Raw genomic sequence first — 13,171 nt, forward strand, 5'->3', positions numbered from 1 at the left:
GGAACTAGATGTTACATGAAACATCTATTTCCTACATCGTGGTCGCAGGCTTGCCAATGCTTAATGTACTAAAACTAAGAACTAAAAACCACATTTTCGCACTTTTTCTCATGGATCTATTTTGAAATTTTACCTTCCTATCTTCCCCAAAATTTTGGCATTAACTTGCTTGACTAAATAAATAAATAAACTGCATGTCACCTTCATGTCTTTTTTTATACTTTACTTGATATTTGATTATTTGATCACCATGCTACTGTTGGAACTTCTCCTTATTGTGGCAGTTCAATTATTTGTGATTATACATTCTCTCTGCTTGTCTATAATATGTTCTGAGCAAAATTTTACTTGGCTTTCTCATTTTATTAACACTGTTTTCTTACCAGTCGGTAGTCTAGTATTCTGTTGGATGTCCTTGTATCTACATGTATACTAAATATAATATTGTGGTGAACTTGCATGCTTATTTATTTTCTGAAAGAAGTTCAAGAAAAAAGAATATGTGTTGCATCACAAAAGGCATTTGTTAACTGTCCATTAAATTGCAGATAGTATGTCATGCCAAAATTAATCAATTATGTAAATTATGCTTGTATAGCTCTGTTAGGAAACAAACAGCAGCAGAAGTGGTTGTGTCTGAATCTTGAATTCATCGGGAGAAATAGCATACACAGTTTCAATATATGCATCGATAATTTATTTTATTTTCAAGGACTGAAATTCAGTTTTTCCCGACAGAATGGCAGGGATAAACAAAGCACTATTATGTTTGTGAATACATGGATACTTCAATTTCTAAAAGAAATTGCTTTATATTTTCTCAAAGGTCTCATACAATACAGTAAAGTAGTGGAATCAATTAACAAATAACGTCACTAGTAATCACCAAGGAACTGATGGAGAAGGCTAAGAAAATCAACAATTTCCATGATCGAAGATTCAAAACTGAACCCAAATCGTAAGTCATGGATGTCCTGCATTTCTGATTCTGTATCGGGTAATTTGGACATCCTTGTAATGAAACAAACTAGACTTTCCTCAAGTTGCAATATCAGATCAATCGATCTTCACTGATGTGTAGATGAGCCTTGTGAACCAGAAGCAAGCATAGAAACCAATTGTACCAGTGAGCACAAAGAATGCGTAAGATACTATCAACATATACCCAAAGTATAAAACCCCAGATACCGGCTTTGTGATCTCGAGCTTCGTAAAGAAGTAGAATGCAGCATAGAGGAATAAGTAAAGTGCCGAAGAACCCGAAGTCAAGTACGACCTCCACCACCATAGGTAATCCTCACTGCATAGCTGGAAGTAGCAGAGTACTACTGTGATCTCGGCACAAGTGATGATAAGAATGACAAAGACGATGAAGAGGAAGCCAAATATGTAATAGAACTGATGCAACCATATTGAAGTGAGGATGAAAAAGAGCTCAATAAAAACAGCTCCGAATGGAAGTATGCCTCCAATAAGGATGGAGAAGGTCGGGTTCATGTACCAAGCCTGATCTGGAATTTGCCTTGGGATCTTATTAGTTTTTGCCGGATCCTCGATCGCCGGCTTCTTAAAACCAAAATAACTACCCACATAAACAAGCGGAACCGAGATGCCAAACCACAACAATACCAATGCAAACATGGTTCCAAATGGCACTGCCCCGGAAGATTTCTGGCCCCATATCAGAGCATTCAAGACAAAGAAAATGGCAAACACAGTTGCCGGGAACATAAATGCTGTTTTGAGTGTAACTTTCTTCCATTCTGTTCCCTTGAATAGCTTATAGAGACGAGCCGATGAATATCCGGCAAACAGGCCCATGAAGACCCAGAGTAGAAGCATGACTGTTATTATCCCACCTCTATTTGAAGGAGAGAGGAAGCCGAGGAGAGCAAAGATCATGGTAACAATAATCATACCAAAAAATTGAACACCTGTTCCAACATACACACAGAGTAAGTCAGAATTTGTTGGAGGCCTAAAAACATCCCCGTGGACCAGTTTCCACCCTGTCTCCTCTTGTGCTTCTTCTTGGTTTTCGAGTTTGTTGTACTTTGAGATATCCCGATAAAGAGTTCGTAGCATGATCATAGCCACCATCCCCGAGAGGAAAATCACAATCATCAAAGAATTAACAATGGAGAACCAATGGATCTGATCATCATCCATTAGAAGATAGGTATCCCATCGGGATGCCCACTTTATATCACTTTCCTGCAAGATGACAAGAAGTAGCTTGTTGATTAGAATGAAACAGCGTCATACAGGCTAGCTAAACTGCAACAAGCAGCAAGGTATTCTCATTTTACAAAGTATTACACAATGCTGACCTGGAACTCAACATCATAAGTAAATATGATCTCCATCTTTTCTTCAACCTCTTGAGGAGATTCAGAACTAGTAACTGCACGTTTTGCATGGGGATCACAGGTGGTCAAACGAGTCTTCTCATTCCACTCACCCTCATATTCATGTTTAACACTGTATTGTGTGTTCATCAAAATGGCTTTAAGAAAAGTAGAAAATGAAACCAGTGGTAAAAGAAGGGTAATAAATATGCCTCTATCACAAAGAATAAAAAAAATAACCTGAATGGTTTGACCTCAAATCCAACAATCCTTGCAGAGTCTGACAATGGATCCTTGTGATATTTGACTGTAAATATCAAGTGATTGTTTATAAAATGTTTTTCTTCTTTGCTCTGCAAGGAAACCAAATCAGCATTACTTACATGATCAAATGAAAAAATAATAAAAATTGTTCTAAACAGATGCCGAACAATCTAACACTTACCCCATCATATTGTCCTCTGAGACCAACATGATATCCATATTGATACACTACAGCATTTTCCTGATCAGGCCTTCTTATAGGAACAACCAATGGAAGGTTATCCAAAATCCTGTCACAAACATATTATAAGTACTACTTACTACTCAAAAGAATAATCGGAAACTACAATGAAAGATATCCAGAATGGGATCCTCACATGTTAACTCGATACTCATCGTCGATCTTCTCCTTGAACGCCTTAGCATATTTTTTATCAAGAATTTTACGACATACAATATTGCATATTTGTGGTTCTCTCATTTTAAACTGCAAACAGAAAATGCCTCTCAATTACTGAAAAATAAAAATAGTACAGCAAAGAGACTTAAGGGAGTGAATTTGGAGTCCAAACTCACCACATAAGGAGAGTTTTCGATTCGATCACCACGAAGGACTTCCCCAAGATTCTCGGCACTGTCAACTATATGCTCAGGCTGACAAAAGGGTAGGTAATAATAGGAATAAGGAAGTTGTGTTTTAGTTGAAGTCAGCTTATTCACTTTCACCAACAATGGATCCCCCTGAACAAATGGAGAGAAAAGAACATTAAACAAAACTATATTAAACCATCAGTTGGATTCAAGCAAAGAGCCCGTAGATTGAATATTGAGCATGAAAGATTCAGTATGCTTTAATCAGCATTCAAATTTCGTAGTCTTCAAATGTTAAGCCAAATAGACCAAAGAATTTGTGGTATTGGTAAAAAATTAGGCAGCTTTAAACGAAGGAAAAGTACAAGCTTGAAACTTATCAGTCTAACTTCTAAAGAATCATTCATATCCAAATTCATTAAACCGAAATGGCGATTCTAGAGATCGTTAAACACGGATCTCAATGAAACCCAACAAAAAAAAATGAAAAAAATACATGATAATGCATTCATTAACATACATGCATGGCCATGCATGCATGTGACGAATCACGAAACTGACCTTTTGGAAATCTTCAGGGGCAACGCCAGGAAGGTATAAACAATGGGATTGAAGGAAGAAAAGAGCAAACAAAAAGATCCAAGTGACGTCAAACCTATGACCCACCATGTTTCGACCGGATTTAGATCCGTTTGCCCGAATTCCCACTCTCCAGAGGAATTGTAAAGAGAAAAAGGTTGCCAAGTTGAATTTTCTTGTTTGTGAAGGAAAAAATGAAGAGAAAGTGAGAGACAAAAGAGAAGAAAAAGGGTGGTTTGTTAGTAAACACGAGAGATGAATCCCTGGTGAGAAAACTCTGAAACAATACGTTTATAGAGAGGACCCTCCCCCTCCCCTAGTCACCAACCGTTGGGTATAAATTCCCCAGTTTTCGATTTACGGCCTTGATTTTCATCAGTTGACCTTGACGATGACACTCTTTCGACAGTTGGGTAATAATTTCTTTCTTCGTTGTTATCATTTGCAATTTTTCTAAAAGACGCACAACTATTATCTTGCAGTGAAAGTTGAAAAAAAAATGTAATTTGGATTGGTTCAACTATAAATCATTTATTAGTGAGCAAAGAGAAAAGGAAATTGGGCCCATATGGTTTATATGTGTGTGTCTTCTTTTCAGTCTACTTCTGAAAAAAAAAAAACAGAGAACATGACATGAATCAATTTTCAGAAAACGTGTATGATTCTGATAGCTTTTACTTCAAACTCATGCTGATAGTTTAAGAACCAAAAGAATGAAATGCAGAAAACCAGTAAAGGTTCACAATCTGGAATCAAATTCGAAATGGCTTCTTTCCTTCTCCTATTCTGGCCATGAGGATTGAGAAGGCAATGTCAAACAGCAGCTGAAAATACTTGTACACATAAATGATTCATGATCGAGAGTTGAAACACATATATTCCTGAATGAAATGACAATATGACAAGCTTCAAAGAAGGGAGGAAACATGATAAGATCGATTTATAAACAAATAGCATTCTAATTGTCCTCTTGTGTATGTGTAGGTGGTTCTATCAATCTCACGGTACGCGGAAGAAGAAACTCGGCAAATATAGGATAGTGAGAGGAAGGGTAATAACCGTCGATGTTATCATTGACCACTTCGCATGAAGAAGGTATTAGAGATCTGCCCCTGAAAAGAATCCAGTCAATGTGTAGATCTTGTGTTTGGCGGTCCCAGCAGAGGCAGAGCGCTCTAAATATCAACTTAAGGAATTCTAGAGCTCCCTGCTTGTCACCTGAGCGGACGAAATCATCATTTAAGTTCAAGCATATCACGACTCACTAACAGATCAAATTTTAGGCCAGATAAATACCTTTGAAGCCATGATAAGTTCGTATTAGGGAAACATTTTTCCTCACCCGAGCATTAGCCCACACATCCCTCATGTCTCCCACCACACCATGTTCTCTGCACATATATAATAGCAAAAGATCAACAGCAAAGAAATCAGTCCCCTATCACAAAGAAGATGTGCAGATGCCCTATCGTAGTAAACTGCAACAGAAAAGAAGATAACCGGAGTGCGGTAATCCCCTAGCTTGTTTGTTTGGTGGTACACAAGTGTTATGAAACAGCTAAATGATTTTGCACTCAATAGAATACCTTGATCTCCCAAGAAGAAAACGCCCTGTTGTTGATTCCTTCTGTGTGTTAAATCCTCCACAGTACACAACCGGTAAGCTAGGAGGCAAGGATGCAATATGTTGCCATGTAAGCAGAGCACTTCGTCTACGGGCACGAGGACTGGACTCGTCCATGTTAGTATTCACTATCTGAAATGAGAATCCTGGTGGCTCAACTCCTTTAAGCTGGAATGTGTGGGCATCATGTCAAGGAAACAAACAAACACACACAATGGTTTTCTCCGAATACAAGTGGTAACAATGTCTGCAACTGGAACTTCATATGATATAAGATCAAAACGAAAAGCTGAATACAGAAGGATATAGCCCATGTTGCGATACATGGAACTTCTGAACCCCATGATGTACTGCCAGGAACAGAAGGTGACTCGGACAGCCAAAAGGTTCCACCTTCAATCAACTCTACCTTCAATTAAGATGAAAAGAATGTTAAAACAATACGTACCATAATATTTTATTATAGGCATGAAGAAACTACAAAGATACCTTTTCTTTGTCATAGAAGATTGTGCAATGTTCATCTGAACTGTCCTGGGGCCCTTTTCTTGATACTCCGAACTGATCATAACCTATAGGAGGACAACAAACCAAAATCACCCATGAATAGTATGAGAGAATTACGATGTTGGCACAACATAGAAAGAAAAGAAATTCATATTCCATTCTGCCAAATTCTAGTCATAGAAAAGACATGTTTGAAACAAAACTATTAACAAATGCTTTACTATTTCACCAATCAAATCGATAGCTATATAATTGTAATTACATTCATTCAAACACGCAATCTTGCTGGAAAGGGTTAATACAGTTGAATTAGGACAACCCTTCATAATGAAGCACAAGAAGAAATAATGACTCAGGACCCAGAAAACCTAAATGACCCCACTTTCACATTTAACTTAGAGAAGCTAATGGTCAAACATATATAAACACCATGATGAGAAAGAAGCTTTGATATTTCTATTTTCTATGCACGTAATAAATTAAAAAATAGAGTTTACATTCTTCACAACTCTTGACCATTGAACTACTATTATCATTTGCTTTCAAGCACGAAGGTGGTAAAACATTCCTCAGGGTCCTTTGAATCTATGGTGCTCATCAAAGAGCCTTTGGCCGTTAAAAAAAAGAAGAAGGGAAAAGAGATTCAGTCCAGTGGCACTCTCATTTCCATATTCTGCCAGCAAAGTACAGCAAGTTTTATGCCTTTTACAATATATGTTAATTGGGATGGGTTTTTCCTCTTCGCCATCTTATTTTGAAAGAGCATTTACTTCAAGATCAACTATATTGAGACCTAACTTCGAATTTTTCGCACTCAAACATGCCACATGAACGCAATCTAACTGTCTAGGTGCATATTTTAAAATATCGTATAAGAATCAGTTTCAGCAGAACTACAAGTGGAATAAGAAGATTGAACTCAATGCCATATATTTACATCCCTTGAAACAGAGACAACAAAAAAAGGCAATGCATTAACCTATAACTCCCAATTTCACTCGTGTTGTTTAAATACACGTGTAAACAAGTCTATGAAGCAAGAATGCCAAGTTCTCGTACTGCAACATCTAACTAACGCACATTAAATCATATAAATCATTTCATACTAGGGCATCATCAAGTACTAAAGTAAATCTCCGATGGTGCATCTTTCTCATCATCGCCATTTATCAAGAACTGACCAAATGGCAACATTTTATCCTTCCTATTAAGGTAAGACTGCATGACTTAGAGTGCTCATCACTAGTAGGAAAGTTGGAAGGTTGAATGATGATCGTTGGACAAAATTACCTGGCAATCCCTGCTGAAGATAATCCAGTTGAGATTGTACGCCTGAATGCAAACACCGAAACGATAGCAATTATGTACAACAATAATGCTTAAGAAGAGGAAGGTAATAACTAACAAAAGCTCAATCAAAATAAACCCAGAAGAAGCACATCGAGCAAGGGAATGCGAGACCCAAAAAGTTACTAAAACTAGTTTGAAGCAATCTCCAAAATAAAAATACTTCCTCAAAAACAACAATCAGTCAACGAAGCTTCCATTCACCAACCTAGTATTTCCAACAGCACAACTCAAAGCAGCCTTTGAAAGAGCAGAAACCAACTCCAAAATTCAAATTAGGAAACACCCAGATCAGTCAAAATAAGAAACCCGTAGCGACATCAGAGATCCAGTGCATAGATCACAGAAGGGGGGGGGGAAGGAAGAACTTGAAGAGAGATATACCTTGTTGAGTACAAAGAATGATAGGGGAGTAACTAGTGATGACACTTATGCACAAATCCCTCCTCTTCTCCCACGAATTTGGGCTGTCTTCTGGTTGATCTTCATGCAGATTAAAAGTCATTACAGTCAAAGAGACACTCATGTTTGAATGCAACAAATAAGAAAGAATTTTTAGTCTTCAACTATGTGATCATTGATCAAATAACAAAATCCATAGTCAAGAGGAAGCTAATAAAGGTCGGGCATATTCCCTGCTTGTGGGTTTAGTTGATTTGCTTTGAGAATGGATTTTTAGCTGTACAAGGGGAAAAAGAAGACAGATTTGTTGCTTTAGACAGTTTTGATTCAGAAAGAGAGACAAAAGCCGCGAGAAACTCGGCTATGTCTGAACGGAAGACAGCGATATATCCGAGTATCACTCCGACTTGGCACAAAGGAAACTTTTATGTTTTGCTTTGACGAAATACGTGCGCAGCCTAAAGATGTTGCCGAGCATGAAAATGATAGGTTGCGTTAAAGATTTGCCTTTGGGCTTTTCAAATTTGTTGGCTTTTTCAGGCTTTGCGGTCCAATCCAATAACACGACAAATAGCATTCAGAACCTAAAACATTGTGAATTTGAGAGGACAAATTTTGCAAATTAGAGTCCTTTTTTAACGATTATGGGTGAATAGAGCAAGCATTATCAGACCTATGTTTATCCAAGTTCCTCACTTGACAATTGACACGATAATCACCATAAACCGTGATAAAAGAAATGAAATTTATCGGGTACAGTTGAAGCAGCTTTAATGTTTAGTTCAGTAATTTACTGTAACAACATCAAAGAAAGAAACTATCCCATTCTCATTCCCACTTCCACTCCATCAGAACATGTTTTATTTCATGAAACAGATCCCATAGAACCCAACCACCTTTAGAAAGGGGTTTGTTTGGTCTTTTTTCCTCCATATTCACAATGTCACAACAGCAAGCTCCAAATTTCCACTTGGAAGAGTTTTTGAGAGCCCATTCCACCAAAGTTGAGATGCCAAATCCTGTTGCTACACGCTTCTTATCGTTCCCGACAGGACCAGCCAACTCGATATGCATCCACTGTACTTTCTCATCAACAAACTGCAAAACCATAGTTCAACAATCAAATTCTGTAATAAATGTCCATCGCTGGAGATTGGATGTATGTGTTTGAGCATGTAAAAGACAGACATTGAAACATCAAAGAAAGTTCAAATACCTGTTTCAAGAACAGAGCTGCAGTGATCGCACCACCTTGACGACTACCAGTATTTACCATATCAGCAACTCCTGATTTCATTGATTCCCAGTTGCTTTCCTCTAGGGGCATCGTCCAGAATTTCTCACCACTGACCTCTGAAGCTTCACATACCTCCTTCGCTAGATCATCACTTGGTGTGAAGACACCTGAAAAAGAAAAAAAGAAAAAGTTTCAAATGAATTTGGCAAGACCTTTTACTTCCGAAAGAGTAAATAACCAATCAAAAGATGTATGCAATATCCTTTTAACTGACTATGAATCAGGAAAGGGCTTTTTCCATGGGAAGAAGGAAAAAGTTAGTTTACTATAATTTAATTAAATTTAAAATTTTCAAAGGCGAATGAAGAATATCATTTATGACCCTGCCAAATATGTATAAAACATTCAGATGTCATCTTGTTTCTCCCGACTTAATTGTCACCCATAAAAATATCACAATTATAAAGTGGAACAAAAATGTTAAAAGCTCCAAACTTTTTTAAAAAAAAAAGATATATTCCAATTTTCAAACACTATTTTCCAGGAATGCATGTACCTGCAATTGATGGTCCAAGAGCAACAGTACAAGCCCCGGTTAGTGTTGCAAGGTCAACTATCTGGGGGGGAAATTGAACATACTCTTAAAACATAATTCTTATTGTCTGTAGAGAATAAGCATATACCAAAGCATCTGCGGTGTTCGGTTTTACCTTATCGACTCCTTGGTTGCAAGCATAAACCAAAGCATCCACAAGTGTAAGCCTGCCTTCTACATCAGTGTTATTAACCTGAAAATATTAATAAAGACAACAAAGGAAGTCAATTAACCCACTTTAAAATGTCAGTATACCATATAATTTACCTATAACTCAATTTTCCTTCTTATCAAAACCAAACAAAGTATACCTCAATTGTTTTTCCATTTGAAGCTGTGATAATATCTCCAGGTCTCATACCTGTCCCACTTATCATGTTTCACAAGATGCGACAATAAAATGAACCTGCAAAATATGATATTTTACTAAGTGAAAATATAGATCCGGAGCAGAAATTGGAAAATGCAAATGAAAAAGAGAAGACAAATAGCATGATAAAAAAAAAAGAACATTCATCCTTTCCCCAGCCCTTCAACATATAACTATGAAAAAAGGATACAGCAAGTGAGGAACATGGAAGGGAACAAATGAGAGCAACAAAATGAGTAACCTCTACTCCAGGAGGTTTGATTTGCCAAGGGCTTTTGCTGCACCAAGAACTGCTGCAGAACCTCCCATGTCAGTTTTCATCATCTCAATCAAGCAACCAGGTCCAGTCTTGATATTGTAGCCACCACTGAGAACATTTAAGACAACCATTCAAAACCTATAAATAAACCAATGGGAAAAAGAAAAGAACAAGCTACATATATCCCAATTCCCAAGTCCTAATAACTCATTTTAAATAGATCTCACTAGGAAAAAGTTTTGATCAAATCATTCATGTATTATACTGCTCATATCAAGAAGTGGAAAAGGGGAAAAATAAATAAATTTCACGTTTATTGGTCACACTTAGTGAAGAAACCATCTCTTTATTTATGGCATGCACCACAAACTTTAAATACGTATATATACATATATATTGAAGGCATCTTATTCTCTCCTTGTTATATTTCTTAAGGTAACTGGACCATAAATATCTTCCTGCTAGAGCATGTGTAAGTATATATGAAATTACCTGTCAAAGTCAATCCTTTTCCAACTAATGCTAACTTAGCTTTAATTGGTCTGCTTGAAGGTTTGTAGCACAAATGGATGAAATAAGGGGGATTAGCAGATGCTGCAGCAACTCCCAGGTAAGATCCCATCTTCAACTCCTTGCATTGATCTGCAGTCAAGATGTTTGCAGATAGAACATCGTTGTACAAGGAAGCAATTTTTGAAGCCTCTGCTACTAGTGCAGCTGCAGCAAAAAAAAAAAAAGACACGTTAGACCAAGTATAACCCCAACACTGGCATGTAGGAAACTCAGCTTTCCAGCTGTGCCCTTGGACATAAAATTAAAAAAAACAAAAACAAAATTAAATCATCCTTATATTAAACTGTAAAAAGGAAGGATTTTTTAAACAAAAATAAATAATAATGCCCGTACGAACCAGGGGTAAGTACATTGGCAGGTGAATTCGCAAGCTCTCTTCCAAATATTATGGCAGAAGAAACATCTTCAGCATACTTTAGCTTCTTCTCCAACTCTGGTCCAGTTCCAAGACCAAAAATATCCACAGATTTAAGCTGTGGTTTCTTCAACTCTGACATGTATCTATTATCTTCATGTATTCCGAGCACCGTACCTATGAGAATGCAGACCATGCCACTTAGATCAACTCGATCTGCTTCAACCTTTGAAATAATTGCATTGGACATGGAAATAAGAAATCATATGAGCATTACCAGATGCTATTGAGGAAGCAGTACTGAGCTTTGACTCATTTGATAGGCCTTCTGCAGAGGCAAGGACGACAGCTACACTATTGGCTTGAGCAGCCTTTGCGGCTGCAGCAACAGCCTCACCACGCCCTCTAAAAGCAGCTGGAGATGAAGCTGAATGTCCAAGACCAATCAAACCAATCAAACCAATCCTTTTGGAGCAAAGGCCAGGAAGTCTAAGAACCGTTGACTGGCCAGCTTTTCCTGTGAAATCCTCCTCAGAGAGGACATCAGCTAACAGACCACCCAACAGGCCATCTAATTTTTTCAAAACTGAGTTCTGAAATTTGGAGTTTTCATCCTTGGTCATGTCTTTCTCAGTGACCCCAACTGCAAGGATGTCCCCTTTCCATTCTACCGGGTCGATCTCTTTTGCAGCCAAAGTGATCTTTCCAGCATTATCCAAATAAAGACAACAGACATTTTAGTATCATTGCCGGGTATTTCACAAAATAAACACACACAAATGAACCGACTATAACATTTTAAGTGCAAAAGCGAATCCAGGGATATAACAAAGATGATCTGGTAACATACATATTAAAAGCTGACAATATGCTTAGCTAATCCTTACTCCATTTATTTCAGAAATGAGCTTATCCTTGTCATCCGATGCCATGAACATAAAAACATCAACTTTTAGAAGCCATTTAGAGAACATACATTTTAGTATCATTGCCTGGTATTTCACCAAAATAAACACACACAACGAACCAACGTTTACATTTTAAGAGCAAAAGTGAATCCAGGGATTTAACAAAGATGATCTTATAACATACATATTAAAAGCTGACAAAATTCTTAGTTAATCCTTACTCCATTTATTTCAGAAATGAGCCTATACTCGTAATCCGATGCCATGAACATAAAAACATCAACTTTTAGAAGCCATTTAGAGAATCAATCCGCGGTCAAAGGCCATTTAACCATAAAAAAAAACTCCAAACAAGCAACAATAAAGCTCACTCTTTCTAAGAAAGATAAAGGCCCCTATTAAGATTTCGATCTAGACCCAATGAGGCAATCAAAACACAATTTTACTTAAACCCAGCAAAGAAAAAGAAAATAATCACCTTGGGGTGTTCGATGTTAGCTGGCTGAGTAAGGCCAAGAGTGGCATGAGCCACAGTTTGTGCCATGAACTTGTCTCTTCGAGGTCAAATGAGCGACTGGAAAAGAAACCCTAATCCCAGATGTAGATCGTGACCTGGGGAATGGGGAGTAACAAAAAAGTAAAAGGATTTTAAGATCGCAATTAGGTTTTGATAAATATATATGTGTGTGTGAAAATTAGTACATTAGGTATTAAAATGAAAAATTAGAAAATAGGAAAATCAATTCGCTTGAATTGAACTATTTTTTTTAGTAAAATGATTATAAATTAATATTTATTTAAAAAAAATTAATTCACACACTAATTTTTTTATCATTTAGACAACTTGATGGATAAAATACTATGATTAAATTTTATTATAATTTTATCAAATAATTTTTTATAATATCTATTTAAATAATATAATCAATAAATTAAATATTAATAATTATAGGAAAACTAACCCTCGTCAACACGTAAGTGATAATAACAGGAATCTGATTGTTAAATGATTGTTGGAGAAGGTATAACCAAAACGCCGGGATTGTCTCAGGAAAGTCGAATTAATATACGGTTAATATACGGCGTTATCAGATACATTAAAAGATATTGATAAATTTGATTTAGTGCTATCAGAAATATTAAGTAATAATAATGTAATATGTGGAAATCATGAAGAAATATTAAAAAATTTGGCAACCGACAAACTTAGTT

General features: G+C 36.8%; 2 protein-coding genes and 1 pseudogene across 3 annotated transcripts; all 3 read right to left on the minus strand.

The window, feature by feature from the left end:
- Window positions 1-891: 891 nt before the first annotated feature.
- Window positions 892-4,067, minus strand: LOC120157105 (transmembrane 9 superfamily member 10-like). The gene is made up of 7 exons (XM_039168352.1): window positions 3,765-4,067; window positions 3,189-3,353; window positions 2,990-3,099; window positions 2,794-2,902; window positions 2,589-2,701; window positions 2,331-2,481; window positions 892-2,214 (listed from the first exon to the last, which is right to left on the minus strand). The coding sequence occupies exons 1-7, from the start codon at window positions 3,870-3,872 to the stop codon at window positions 1,057-1,059; spliced, it is 1,914 nt and encodes a 637-aa protein (XP_039024283.1). The 5' UTR covers window positions 3,873-4,067; the 3' UTR covers window positions 892-1,056.
- Window positions 4,068-4,518: 451 nt separating this feature from the next.
- On the minus strand, window positions 4,519-8,126 carry LOC120157106. Of its 2 annotated transcripts, XM_039168353.1 has the most exons (8): window positions 7,645-8,124; window positions 7,204-7,245; window positions 5,896-5,978; window positions 5,714-5,815; window positions 5,369-5,583; window positions 5,079-5,173; window positions 4,694-5,000; window positions 4,519-4,656 (listed from the first exon to the last, which is right to left on the minus strand). In XM_039168353.1, exons 1-7 carry the CDS (start codon window positions 7,784-7,786, stop codon window positions 4,741-4,743), a joined length of 939 nt encoding a protein of 312 aa, XP_039024284.1. In that variant the 5' UTR covers window positions 7,787-8,124; the 3' UTR covers window positions 4,519-4,656; window positions 4,694-4,740. The 2 variants fall into 2 exon arrangements, with proteins under 2 accessions (XP_039024284.1, XP_039024286.1); XM_039168355.1 differs by lacking the exon at window positions 7,204-7,245 and having other exon boundaries at window positions 7,645-8,126.
- Window positions 8,127-8,472: 346 nt separating this feature from the next.
- On the minus strand, window positions 8,473-12,518 carry LOC120157101 (annotated as a pseudogene).
- Between the last annotated feature and the right edge of the window lie 653 nt (window positions 12,519-13,171).

This window comes from Hibiscus syriacus, unplaced genomic scaffold (genome assembly GCF_006381635.1).
Source record: "Hibiscus syriacus cultivar Baekdansim isolate YM2019G1 unplaced genomic scaffold, ASM638163v2 tig00111238_pilon, whole genome shotgun sequence".
Lineage (NCBI taxonomy): Eukaryota > Viridiplantae > Streptophyta > Magnoliopsida > Malvales > Malvaceae > Hibiscus > Hibiscus syriacus.